At 37.2% G+C, this 14792-nt stretch overlaps 1 protein-coding gene across 3 annotated transcripts in view; it reads left to right on the top strand.

Annotated features, from left to right (window-relative positions):
• nalcn (sodium leak channel, non-selective) overlaps positions 1-14792 on the top strand; it is a 117014-nt gene that overhangs the window by 99943 nt on the left and 2279 nt on the right. For all 3 annotated transcript variants that reach the window (XM_055216123.2, XM_055216122.2, XM_055216121.2), the window contains 12 exons: positions 3366-3486; positions 3581-3679; positions 3923-4016; positions 7195-7301; positions 7392-7466; positions 7615-7734; positions 7843-7911; positions 8143-8291; positions 8522-8615; positions 8785-8917; positions 9855-9970; positions 14419-14576. In XM_055216123.2, coding sequence (XP_055072098.1) covers positions 3366-3486; positions 3581-3679; positions 3923-4016; positions 7195-7301; positions 7392-7466; positions 7615-7734; positions 7843-7911; positions 8143-8291; positions 8522-8615; positions 8785-8917; positions 9855-9970; positions 14419-14576 — 1335 coding nt within the window. The remainder of the gene's footprint in view (positions 1-3365; positions 3487-3580; positions 3680-3922; positions 4017-7194; positions 7302-7391; positions 7467-7614; positions 7735-7842; positions 7912-8142; positions 8292-8521; positions 8616-8784; positions 8918-9854; positions 9971-14418; positions 14577-14792) is intronic.

Genomic DNA, 14792 nt, shown 5'->3' with positions numbered 1-14792 from the left:
AGACAAATGTGACTCTCTCTAAATGAGTAAAAGGTTTTCATAGAAATAAGAACATTAAGCAAATCGTCTACCAAATCCAATGCTCTAAATGCTCGTTGGACATCTGATATGATCTTTATTTATACGTCTGAGGTGTAACGTTACCGTCCTCCTAATGCTTAATATAATACAAAAATGCGTCTCAATTCATTTTGGTTTCGCTTTTATGCATCACTTAGAAAATAGACTGCAGGACTTGCTTGATGTTAAAAGAGTCATTAAGAGAGATAAAGTTCGGTACCTGATTAATGTTAAAGAGTTATTAAGAGCGACAAGACTCAAAAGCGATCCCCTCACGCTGACTGACTGATATCTGAAGCGCGTGCACACAGACGCGCGAGTGCGCGACCCGGATATATAGACATCTACACAAAATTACAGTTTTACAAATATCTGTTTTGATAAGAATTCACGCAGGTAGGCTCTATAATCTGTTATGTTTTAAGTAAATGTTTGGTTAACTGTTGGGTAAAACTATCTGATGTGTAACATTATATTAGATCACTTAGATTTTAAGCAGTCTGTCTCAATGTCAATCAAACAAAAGGAAAAAAAGTTGAACATACATTGATAATGTTTTTGCTTTGTGTGTGCTAAATCTATTAGTTTTACCAGTGATTTTAAGGTATTGATGTGGTAATATAATGTATGGATGTGGAAATGTTTGTGATAATTTGACTCTTTCAACTTCAAACACGTGTAGTTCTGTCATATTTTGTTATATTTCAACAAATCATGCATTGTTCTATGTTTTAATAGATAATGTCAAAATATGAACAACTATTTTTTTTTTAAATTTGCTAATTCCGACTCAACTTGCCAGCACAGGTCACAAATGATGCAGCAGCAAACAAAAATGGAGAAAGAAAAATCTTCTGAAAGGAAAATTCATATACAAAACAATGGCTGGTGATTCTGTTAAAATGTAAACAGGCTGTTGTTAACATACATTTGCATAAAGCATCTATATATGTATATATGATTAGAATATTAAAAACCTGAAAAGTGTTAAATTAGGGTAAATTTAGAATGGATAAAAATGTGCGATTAATCGCAGTTAACTCATGAAATCATGCGATTAATCTAGATTAATTTTTTTTATCTATTGACAGCCCTAATATATATATATATATATATATATATATATATATATATATATATATATATATATATATATATATATATATATATATCCCTAGGGTTTTTCCCTCCTAGGACTTTTTTTATCCGTGTTTTTTTCTCCTAGGGGGTTTTTCAACCCGGGGAGGCAGCCTTCTTGGGCTTAACTTCTATACGTTACATTAGTAATACATTCGCTTTAATGTTGATTTATAGCCCCAGCAAATTTAGCTGCTTGTGCTATTGTGTATTAGTTGTGCTATCTGTCGATTTTCTGTGCTTTTCACTGCTTCTGTTAATGTAAAGATGCTTTGATACAATTACAAAATTGTGAAAAGCGCTATATAAATAAAATTGAATTGAATTAAATAATTCAAAAGCACTGAATAGTTAAATAGACAAACCAAATTCTATCATGCTTTCATTACTGAAGAATCGCTGTAGTAACATCAAATCTGTGACAGTCTGAATCAGTATGATGAATGTTTCCATCACATAAACATCAGCATGTTTTCATCAGCTTTCATATGGCTTTTCTCATGTTGCAGTGCACTTACAGTACTGAGTAGGGGGCTGATATACAGTATCTCCCCCCAGGCATAAACACAACAAAAACACAATCACACACCCACACATTGCTCTAGAGATGCACAGTAACACAAAGGCAAATTATTTGTGAGACTTTGAGTAAATGATGAAGACCAACACAAGACACATGTGCATCTTACACAGTGGGCGGTGATTCTACTGGGTCTATATAACAGAGAAAGAGAGATAAAGGTTGTCATTCTTTAAGTGCTCATTGAGTGCTTCGCGTGGTTACAGGGCAGAAACAAGACGTTTGATCCTCTAGCAATTTTATTCGTGTTTAGCCCAAAGAGCAGCTTGTTTCCAGTCTAACACATGCAGGCAGACACTATGATAGTTGGGTTTATTTTATACCTGCGATTGTAAAGCGAACAGCTGAAATTGTTATTTTGTCCTTGTCAGTATGTATCTGTGTTTCGAACGCAATTTTAGAAATTCAGGAGCTTAGCTAACAGTCACTTTTTAGAAAAGCCATTTTGTAAAAGTCACTTTTAAAGCCACCCTTTGATAGTTAATATTCAGGGATAAAAGGATGAATATTTTTTTCTGCATTACAGCACAGGGAGAAGAAAAATGTCTTTGGCACTTTTAAAGGTCCCGTTCTTTCTGTGTTTTTGAAGCTTTGATTGTGTTTACACTGCGCTATATAACATTTGTTCATGTTTCACGTGTAAAAAATTGTGGTATTTTTCACACAATTTACTTATCTGCATACCGCTGTTTTCACTGTCCTCAAAACGGGCTGATGTCTTTTTTGTTTAATGAAGTCCCTCCTTCAGAAATACGTAACGAGTTCTGATTGTGTAGCTTATTTATGTGTTGTGATTCAGTAGCAACTTAGCTTGCCGTTAGCTTAGCTGGCGACTGACGTATTCATGTGGGCGGAGTTTAGTCAAAAAACTGTTCTAGGGACGTCATTAAAGCAGGAAGTAAAGGGCTTTAGTCCAAACCGGCCGTTCGCTGTAGGCTTTAAAAGGCAAATTCTGTTAAAGAAAATAATCGCCTGGCAGTGAACTTTCAGCTTTAGCATTTTACAGATATTATTTATGCTATTATAGCAACATCACACACTAACTAGGGTAAAAAAAAATGGGATCAGGATGAACGTGACCTTTAAATTAGGGCTGGGTATCGATTAAGATGTTCCAGATCGATTCGATTTCTATTCACTATCAAATTGATCCGATTTCTATTCTCAATCTGATTTTTGATTTTATACCCGATTCTCGACTCAACTCAATGAATATAGATTATATAGAATAAATGAATGACAGGCACGCCTCTCGCTTCTTGGTAACATTGCGCAAGGCAAAAAAAAAGGTTGACATCTAGTGGGAGACGTAATTAGATTAACGTTAATCTTATGTTCAATGTTTGCGAAAATAAAATGGGAAAAAATTGATTTGTAGCCTGTGAGAATCGATTTTGAACCAACCATAGAAAAAACGATTAATCGAAAAATCTATTTTTTTTTTGCCCAGCCCTACTTTAAATGCATAGACAAAGGTTTACTCTAATTGGTTGAGAACCCAAAGTATAATTTTACTATTTATATGAGCTTTTCTTTTAAAAAATCCACAAAGAAAAATGCAAAACAGTCTTTGTGGTACTGTTTCTAGGGCAAATCCTCGTAACTTCAATTTCGATAATGTGGGCAACGCCATGCTGGCTCTTTTTGAGGTGCTTTCGCTAAAGGGTTGGGTGGAGGTGAGAGACGTCATCATACACAGAGTAGGACCGGTAAGTTACTCTATTACACCTAATGTATGTAGTGCACTTATTAATTATGAATGCTGTGATATATTTGATTATTATTTTTATTATCTTGAAACAGATTCACGGCATCTACATCCATGTTTTCGTGTTCCTGGGCTGTATGATTGGGCTGACGCTTTTCGTTGGTGTTGTAATAGCCAACTTCAATGAAAATAAGGTGTGGCATTCTTTTTCTTTTTGTCAACTTTGAGTGGATCCACATAAAATTTTTGTTTTTTTTACCCATGCTGGGTAAATATTGGACAGAACACAATGCTGGGTTAGTGCTGGTTGTTGTTACCCAACCATGGGTTGTTATAACCCAGCAGTTGATTAAAACAACTTGTTGTGTTCTGTCTAATATTTACCAGCATTTTTTAGAGTACATTTGTTAGTCATTTTTGTTTGATGGTTTTTTCAGGGTACAGCTCTTCTGACTGTAGATCAGAGGAGATGGGAAGATTTAAAAAGTCGACTGAAGATTGCACAGCCCCTCCATCTCCCCCCACGTCCAGGTCAGTGCTCACAGGAGATCTTACATTTACATAACATTTACATTTATGCATTTGGCAGACGCTTTTATCCAAAGCGACTTACATTTTTCATCAGCTTGTGTGTTGCCTGAGAATCGTATTTTCAACCTTTTGCCCTGTTAATGCAATGCTTTACCAACTGAGCTACAGGAAAACAGCTAAAAGGTTGCGGTATCAATGTTTATTTGTGCACCTGCAAAAGGTTGCTCTGTGCCCATTTTCATTTCATTGCTCTCTGTAAAGCATGTACTATCTTGAAATTATAATTTTTTTTTTAGAAGAAGAAACAGCCCTATTGGTGTGTACATGGCACACTCAAATTTTAAATGCACCACTGTAATGGCATATTTTAAAAGCATTGTCATTTGCGTCAGTGCATGCGTACCATGTTTTCCACGTAAATTAAGTGTATTATAGATTTTGCCTTATCCACACACATTGCAGTAATGATTTAAAATAAAATAGTGACTGTATAGTCCTGATCATGGTAATATACCAGATCATGGTATTGGTACAGTAGTCCAAGCCTTTACTGTATTCTCAAAACAAGGTTTAAATGGTAATTGGGTACAAAAGCAACATCACAGTGGTGCAGTTAAACTTTGCAAGAGCTCACTTCATCTGAGTCTCTCTCTCTCTCTCTCTCTCTATCCCGGCTAATGAGCCGTCCCTACTCTGCATGTGCTTTCAGGAGGATTTAATCAGCTCCCCTCTGCTGTAGTATAGAACAACCTAAATTTAAGCATTCATCAATGGGTACTCCCACGAGGCAATCACACACTCGATGAAACCTTTTCACTTTCGAGTGTGAAGTTTGCATATGACTGTGGGTGCCATGTGTGACTATAGATTCTATAGATCTCCTGTAGATCGGCTGTGACAAATGACTGTATGTTTTGTGTGTTTGACTGTTTTCGACTCGCTTGGAAACACACCTCATGTTTCATAGCAGCAGGAAAATTCAACTTCATTATCATAGACTATTATGCAGTCATATATTGTGTGGTAATTAGAAACAAGAAATACTGTAATGTATTGACAGACAGACTACATTTTTGATATGCATTTAACTCCAATGTCTGCAATGGACAGATTTTCACGTTTTCTAGCCATTACTTGTGTCTGAATTGTTCAGAGATCATTTTAAGCAATAGAAAAACATGCATTAGTTCTTTGTAAATTACAAGAGTTGTTCTGCCACGCTAGCTTTGCAAATAATGGGCTTAGCCCATGCGTTTGAATCATTAGCAATATGCTCCAATACTGATAACTGAAATGTAATTGTGTTCAAACAAAAAAAAACAGATTGTTGGCCAGACTGCAGGTTATGCAACCTCCCAAATTATATTTACCTCAGACATGAATGTGAATAATGGTTTTTAGCTCCTATGTTTTTTGCTTGTTACACAACTGTGAAACATAAATATCATCCATATATTGAATAGAGAGGAGCACTCTCAAAATCTTCTATAGTTATATAGATGGTTCCAGCAATAACAAAAATAAACAAACGACTTTGGTGGATTAAACGTAACTTCTGGTAAACTTCTGCAAAGACTCAATAAAAACAGTAATTTTAGAGTAGCTTATTTCTGATAACAAGCAGAATAAACAAGAAGTAGATTACCTTAGTTCAAATTATAGCTAAAGCGTATCAAAAACTACACTAAGCTAACGTTACTGTGTAAAATGTTTACTATATACACTGCAAAAAATTAATTTTCAAGAAAAAAAATTCTTAGTGTTTTTGTCTTGTTTTCAGTAAAAATATCTAAAAATTCCTAAATTAAGATGCTTTTTCTTGATGAGCAAAATGACCCAAGAAAATAAGTCTAGTTTTTAGGAAAAATGTTCAAGATTTTTTGCTTACTCTATTGGCAGATTTTTTTTTTTGCTTGTTTTATTTTATGCACAAAATCACGTAAATTTGATATTTTTGGTCTAAAAACTAGACTTATTTTCTTTGGTCCTTTTGCTCATCAAGAAAATAATCTTGACCTAAGAATTTTTTATATTTGTGCTGAAAACTAGACAAAAATACTAAGAAAGTAATTTTTAAAATGCACTCTGGACTAACAGAGAAATCAATGCATTAGTCAGCATAAGGCTCAGTAACCACATCAATTCTCCATTGAAACCAGCTTCAAATAAGCCGTCTGCACTCTGCAGCTTTGAAATTCACTTGCAATTGTAGTGCATGATGAATTTAATTTAGACCTTTAGTTAAAAGACTGTTAAGAGATGATATGGCAGCCTTCAAAGCAACATCAAGGGTAAAGCTCTTATTAAATGCATTAAATAGATAGTTGGAACACATTTTTGTTCCACAGAGTCCTTTGGCTGACTATAATGGAGCATACAGAAATGACTGTAAAGGACGAAAGAGTGAAGTATAGAGAAATGACGGCAGTTCCGACCCGAGCCTCTTGGGGGCCCTAAGCAGAATTTGCTTGGGGGCCCCCCTCCCACCAATTTTTTATTTAAAAAATAAAGAAATTTCAAACATTTATTAAAAGAACAAAGTTGCACATTAAGGTAAGGGCTGAAATTAGCATTAATTATAATTATATAATTATATATTTTTTTAAAGCTGCAGAAGTGATTTTCTCGTTGTCTTGAATTGTTTGATTAACATCAATGACACTTAAGGAGGTTAATTGAGGTTACTGTCTCTTTAAGAGAAGCACGGAGCTGGTTTCTGCCTAATCTATACATAAACCTAAGATATAAATAATTTTTTATTAGAAAAAGAGTACTGTGGAGATCATTTTGTTTGTATGTGCCCTGTCAAGAACAGAAAGATTTTATGTTTGCTTGCCTTCTGAAACGCGTCTCAGTGATGCGCCCTGCGCGCCGGCGCAAATTGTCAATGCACGCGAGGAGTTTATATTGTGCATGATTCAAACGCTAGCACTGCAGACACACAACAGTTGTCTGCAAATCAGAATTTTCTTGTCTTGAATGAATCATTTCGTATTCTTTAATATTACTTTTTTAATTTATTTAATTTTAAAAAAAAAAAACGATTGGGGGGCCCCGGTTAGTTTGCTTATGCCTCCGGCCGGCCCTGAATGACGGGAAAGTTTTACAAAAACATTTGTTTTAGTATAACAAGGATCATTTTCAAAGCTCTTACTGTATGTTCTTTTTACACGTCCAGAAAATGCTGGTTTCCGTGCCAAAATGTACGACATCACCCAACACCCTTTTTTCAAGCGAGGTATCGCGGTGCTGGTGTTAGCTCAATCTGTTCTTCTGTCTGTTAAAGTAAGGAGGGGTTACAGTACATAAACTAACATTATTTATGTTGTATTTAAGCACTGAAATTACATTTTGTGTATATGTTATGTATTTCAGTGGGATGTTGATGACGAAGTTACCGTTCCCTTGGCTACCATGTCTGTGGTTTTCACTATTATTTTTGTCCTGGAGGTAAACATTTTAAACCCTCATATTATCTTGCGAAGGATTTTCTACAGTCATGCAAATTAGTTTTAAATGTAAACGAGACCACACATGTAAATATCGTACATACAGTAATTTTATTGTAATAGTGATGACAATTAATGTTTTATGGTAGGTGACTATGAAGCTCATAGCTATGTCACCAGCTGGATACTGGCAGAGCAGAAGAAACAGATACGACCTGCTTGTCACCTCTCTGGGGCTCATATGGATCATTCTGCACTTTGCATTACAAGTACTTAAATAAAAAAATTGTTTTTAATATGGTCTTTTCTAATGCAAATCATATATAACTGTGATGATTCATTGCTTAAATGATCTTTTTGCCACTTTTTATCTATAGAACGCTTACACGTACATGATGGGCACTTGTGTTATAGTATTCAGGTTTTTCACCATATGTGGAAAGCATGTAAGTATGCATACACTATTATGCTAATACATCCATATGTTGTTATTTATTAAAAATATAAGTTGGCTTGTTTAAGATAGAAGCACATTCTGCAATGAAGTAATTACTGCCATGCTAGTAATATCATGCTGATGGGTGCCAATATACTCTTGCAACAGCAAGCAAGCTACAGTTTTTTTAGATTTATCTTGCTAATGTCACAATGTTTTCTTCATCACGTTGTTTTTACAGGTGACACTAAAGATGCTTTTGCTAACCGTGGTGGTCAGCATGTACAAGAGTTTCTTTATTATCGTCGGCATGTTCTTGCTGTTGCTGTGCTACGCTTTCGCTGGCGTGGTCCTCTTCGGCACCGTCAAATACGGCGAGAACCTTAACAGGTGAGATGCTTTGTGACACGCGAAGGCGATGATTGGACTGTGTCTCCATACCAGAAGCGAGATTTGTTACACGCTTCCAGCTCCCCGTAGCGTTGATATAATTGGTGTTGTCTAAACGTTTTGCTACAGTGCGCCACTTGCATTTGGGAAAATCAATTTTCAGGTACAGCTGTCAGCATGAGAGGAAGTTGCTCTGCATGAGCCCATACCTGTTCCTCTTTCGCCGACAGGCACGCAAACTTCTCCACTGCGGGGAAAGCCATCACCGTACTGTTTCGAATAGTCACGGGTGAAGACTGGAATAAGATCATGCACGACTGCATGGTAAGAAACGTTCACTTTGGAAATTCAAATAAATGCATCAAAGCAATCGCATATATCATTTGTGTAAACAAAACGCATCAGCTGCTATTTAATATCTGTAAATCACTCACAGTGTATCTAAGCCCCATGTGTTGTTGAGTACGCTTGTTTATCCGGCTGTGATCCCCAGGTGCAACCTCCGTTCTGCACCCCAGACAAACACCGTTATTGGGAGACGGACTGCGGCAATTATGCCGGCGCCCTCATCTACTTCTGCTCCTTTTATGTCATCATCGCTTACATCATGCTCAACCTGCTCGTGGGTAAGCTTCACGTCCCCCTGACCGCCGACACAATATCCTGTTTCATTTCCCAGAGGGGCATCTCATTTCCTCCTCTAGACGCTAACCAAAGTAGCTCATAAGATACAATATCGCTGTTCATTCTTCCTGCTGACATCCTTGCATTTGTATTATCACTTTTTCCAGAATAGTAATTGAGATTTCTCCCTGTGAAACACTTCAGCGTTTCAGCCCAGCTCTGGTCACTATTGAATATCAATGAGTGAGAATAATTTTATGCCAACATGTTATGGGGCGGTTTAAGGTTTAGATTAATCCAGGACTAGGCCTTAGTTATGTAACCCAAGCCACAACTGTAAGAAAATAAATTAAGTAACCAATACGTGAAACAGACACGGAAAAGAAAGTCTGTGGTACGGACATGGAAAAATCCGGAGATCCGTTACAATGACACGGATAAATGAGCAAAATATTCTGTGACTATACCACGGAAATTTGTGAGATCAGGCTGAATGTGAATTCAGCGATTTACACGAGTAGATTACAAAGTCAATTTAAAGACGCAAATAGATGCGGTCTCATAAGGGGCGAAGCGAATTGGGCAATGTGATTGCCGTGAAAATATTCAACTCGAGCGAAAAATTCGCATTACACAAAGTTAAGTAATTTAGATTGAGGAATGCTGTGTTTGAGGCGAATAACGTGTTTTTGTGTCATTGCCCCACGTGAGTTTGCATCTGTTCACATCTTTGTGTTGACTTTATATGTAATCTACTCGCCAAATCGCTGAATTTGCATTTGGTGTGTACACCCAATTAAACTGATCCATTACAAGCAAACACTATCATCTAGGTTTGCATACTTGTGTATAACATGCTTCACATCTTATATGTGCCTAACCGAGTGTTGAGAGCCTAGCTGATGCCTAACCAAACTCATCTTTTAATCTCCCCCTCAGCTATCATTGTGGAGAACTTCTCTTTGTTCTATTCCACCGAGGAGGACCAGTTGCTAAGCTACAACGACCTGCGTCACTTTCAGATCATTTGGAACATGGTGGATGACAAGCGGGAGGTGAGGAGGAGGAGGGAGACGTGCCCGTGATCAGCGGCTGTCAGCGGGGATGATTTTTGAGTTAATACCCGCGCACGCTCGCCGCGGCAAGCTCTGAAACCGCAAATGAACGAATCACACGCATCGACATTCTCACCTCCAGAGTAATTGGAGGTTATTACTGCCTGTCACAGATAGCGAGAGGTGTTGAGCCGTCATCTTCATTAGGCAGAAACAGCCTTATTGAGAGCAGCCGAGAGAAGTACGTGCAGATTTGACCTCCCTCCCTAGGACCGGTAATGTAGGCTCGTGTATGTGGGTGAAATGAGGCACGCCGGTCATTTTTTGGCTTTAATGAATCAACCAGCAGTGCTGGGATCAGCTAGAAACACTTGAGGACTGTGAGTGACAGATGAGCACAGGAAGGACCGTGTCAGTATTAAGACACGTGAGCTTAAAACTTAGCCATATCTGTCCACTGGCTTTTTTTAAGGCAACATCCTAACTGTTGTGCTTCCTACATAAGCAGCACTCTGTCTTGATGGCTTGATGCACACTGGAGAGTCTAATAGAGAACAATGTGAGATTTTAAATTAAGTTTATTTAACTCAGGCTGAGTATGAAACTGCATGTACTGAATGAGATGAAGTAACTACTTACTGACCGTTAAAACAGTAGGTACTGTATAGTATGAATCCTGGTAGTATGAATGAGATTCGGACATACTACATCCGCCATGTTGATACATCACGTGACATACGTCGTCATCACGTCATGTCATACCAGCGCGAATCCAGTCGAATCGCCACTTTCCACCTTTTCCTAATATGACGACGTCTCTTCTTCTTCATTGGATAACTCCTCTTCCGGGGCATCACGGGATAGTGAAGTGTCCCTTGTGTGCACACTTCAAAATCTAACCAGAAATAGTAGCTCATCCGGGTACTTTTCGCTTTCTGTTTTGGAATACTATGGCTGCGTCCGAAAACTTAGGCAGCTGACTTGTTGCCTCACTGCCTCAAGAGGCAATGACTTCGGATGCATGAAGAGAAATGCTTTCAGACACACTTCAAAAGGCAGCGTGTTTGAAATATAAATAGAGAGTGCCTTTGTGATAACTAATCACATATTTGAAAACTACTAAACTAATTTCTCGCTAGAAATGCAATTAAAATGTGTAAAAAGTGAAAACTTACATTTATTTACACTAAATTTGTGCTCCAGCCACTTTCTCGGCTGCCATTTTATTTATTTGAACTCGACCAGGCTCATTCAATCACATTCCCCATGTGTGCACACACTGAAAAAAAACATCATGTAAAATTTACTTTAAAAAATCCTAAAAAAAATCCTCGTAACAAATTGCACAAACTTTTTTTTTAGTAAAATTTACTGCTTTTTATAAGTAAAACTTACCTACTAAAATCAAATAAAATTTACTTAAAATTGCATGATAAAACATATGTTAAATAATTAATTAAATGCTACTTAATTATTTTATTTAGAAGTTAGATTTATTTTAATCGTTTAGGTAAAGTCTATTCGTTTTTTTTTTAATTGAAGCATTGCTGTCCTAATAATATTAAATAAATCATATTTTCTGTTCGGACAAGAAACGCACACAAACTGTGTTTCTGACATGCATTATCAGCACTGTGGAGAGAATTACAATACAATGTTCTGAACAGGGTTCATGTAAAGAAACACTGATCACCTGAACGGTGACTTCACAAAATTATTATTTACAACAAAACAACATCAATAATATAATAGCTTAAACCTTTATGACATTTTGCTAACAAATATTTAAGTAGTTTTCAATTCAATTCAATTCAATTTTATTCATATAGCGCTTTTCACAATTTGTGATTGTTTCAAAGCAGCTTTACAATAATAGAAGCAGTGGAAAGCATAGAAAAATGACAGATAGCACAACATAATACACGATAGCAAAAGCAGCTAAATTTGCTGCGGCTATGAATCAACATTATAAGCGTGCGTATTGCTCATGTAACGTAAAGAAGAGGGTGCTAAGTTAAGCCCAAGAAGGCTGCCTCCCCGGGTTGAAAAACCCCCTAGGAGAAAAAAACCCCAGGCTCACCCGGGGAAGTAAAAAAAAGTCTAAGGAGGGAAAAACCCTGGGGAGATATATTTATATATACATTGAAACGATTAAGGAGATTAGGCGGAGGTAAAGCGGGTTCTGCTGGTGGTCGTTGGTCATGCATCAGCTGGGCATCACGTTGACGGTCTGCCGGTGAGTCAGAGGTGTGCCGACTTTCACATTTACCGGAACTGGGTCTGTTTGTCTCAGTGTCCTCGGAGACAAGGACGAGACATGAAGAAAGAAAAACAAAACCCAATTAGCGTAGGTAAAGTTCTTATCAGTTCTTATTCTGTGATAAAGCTTAAAAAATAAAAATATTCAGGCGCAAAAATTGTGGGTATTCCTTACAACATGTGCAAATAAATGTAAGTAAATTTTACTTAGATTTTTTTAGTTTAATGGATTTAATATTTTTAAATAAAATGAACTAAGATTTTTTACTTGAATCTGCTAAAGTTTTTGATTAAAATTTACTTAATTATTCGAGGACTATGTGCAGTGACTATAAAACTTAAATAATACAAGAAAATATCTAATAAGACTTACTATTCCCACACAGTTCATTTTTTACATTAATTAATTGTGTATTTATCATCATTTTAATTAGGAAAATCTAGTTCTCAATAAATGTTAATATTATTATGTAGAAATTATGAGAGTGAATCTAATAAATATTACTAAACCAAAAAGTTAGTTTTTTCAGTGCACGCATAGGATTGTGGGACAAGATCTCAGGAGTCAGGAAGTAAACCTAACATTGGATTCGGACATGCCTTGATGCCTTCCTGCCTTGGAAAGCTGCCGCAGAATGCAGCAATTTAGAGTTTTCAAACCCAGCCTATGAATATAGTATGGAAGTAGGCGGTTTCGGGCACAGCATAAGTTCAGGAGGAGCATGGTCATGTAATCCAACCAATCAGCGCAAAGAGGTCTCCATACAGAGTGCCGCAGGGATGACATGTTTTTGTGGACCAACCCTGGAAGTTAGCGGGACACTGGTTCCCTTGGTAAAAAGCCCGTTCATTTTCCCCATAGATTTTTAGATTACCAGAAAAAAATTTAATCTGTGTTTGACAAAAGTTTATGACACTTATACTTTTATGAATTTTGAAATCTATAAATTTGCATTTACTATAAAAATGTGTACTTCAAACGTTTATAATAGTTGTGTTTATCTGTGAAGATTATCTTGTTGGACAAAACGTTTAAGTGTCATAAACTTTTGTTAAACAAAGTCTATGGGAAAAATGAATGGCTATTTTTCGGGGTTGGCCTACAAAAATATGTCATCCCTGTGGCACTCTATAGCTGTCTCTCACCTCTGTCCTGTGATGTTTTTTTCAGCATCCCTCCACCCCATCCCCTCACTGTCAGCTGGTATATCTGTCCCAGTTAAGGAGGGCAGAGTGCTCTGGGTTAAGGCTCATATTCTGAGCCCTCGCCTCGGACAACATGCTAAATATGGTTTATTATCATATTTGATTACACTCGTGAATAAGCATGCGTAAACGCTTAACACACAAATTTTTATTTTAAAGGAAAACACCACCTCGTTTGAATATTTTACTATGTTCCAACCTCAAATTAGACAAATTAATAAATACCTATCTTTTTGTTTTTGTGAATGTGTTGGCATTTAGCCTGGCCTAATTCATTCTTTGGGATCCAAAGGGGGATGAATTTTGAGGCCACCGGACACTTCCATGTTTTCCCTATTTAGAGACTGTTACATGAGTAGTTACACAGGTAAGTATGGTGGCACAAAATAAAACGTGGCGAATTTTTGGGCTGGTAAAAATGAGAATTGTGTTGTGTGGTAGAAGAGCACTTGGTTTGCCGCACTTCGACCTCAGCGCGCAGTAACATCATCACTCCTGACTCTCCCCCTCTCACTCAAACTTCTCTAAATATTATTGCGCCCAAGGTCAAAGTGGTGCAATCCCAGCGCTCCTCCGCCACACAATACAGTTCTCACCTTTGATCTGATCAAAAATCGCCACGTTTTATTCTGTGCCACCATACGTACCCGTGTCATGCAACAGTCTCCAAATAGGGAAAACACGGAAGCGCCCGGTGGCCCCCAACCCCATCCCCGTCTGGATCCCAAAGAACGAACGGGACCAGGCCAAACGCCAACACACTCACAACGTGCTGCACAAAGACCAAGTGCAAGCACTAAAAAAAGGTATGTATTCATTTGTCTAAGTTGAGGCAAGAACATAGCAAAATATAAAAAAAATGGTGGTGTTTTCCCTCAATGAACAAGTTAAATGTGGTGCATTCTAGGATTGCGTCCTCCACAAATCTTTGATCAGGTTTTGCTGCTATTGTTTTGAAAACCACAAAATCGACTTTTATACAGGGAGTGATTCCCACCTCTCGGGTGAAGTTTCTGCTGCGCCTGCTGAGGGGACGTCTGGAAGTTGACCTGGACAAAGACAAGCTTCTCTTCAAACACATGTGTTACGAGATGGAGCGTCTGCACAATGGAGGAGATGTCACCTTCCATGACGTACTGAGGTTAGAAATGACTTTTTTATATTCTCTAATTTCCTACTTTTTATAATTAAAATAATGTTTGTTGCACTTTTACACCACTCAAGACCTCTATTTAAGGCGTTCTCCGCCATTGACGAGTTATCTCAATGCAATTATTTTAGCTTTTTGCTAAAAAAAATTATTTTCAAAGAAAAATACCCATATTTAAGAGTTCATAAGCAAAGAAAAAAATATAGA

Source organism: Misgurnus anguillicaudatus, chromosome 17 (assembly GCF_027580225.2).
Source record: "Misgurnus anguillicaudatus chromosome 17, ASM2758022v2, whole genome shotgun sequence".
Classification (NCBI taxonomy): domain Eukaryota; kingdom Metazoa; phylum Chordata; class Actinopteri; order Cypriniformes; family Cobitidae; genus Misgurnus; species Misgurnus anguillicaudatus.
This window is presented reverse-complemented; position numbering and strand designations above follow the sequence as displayed.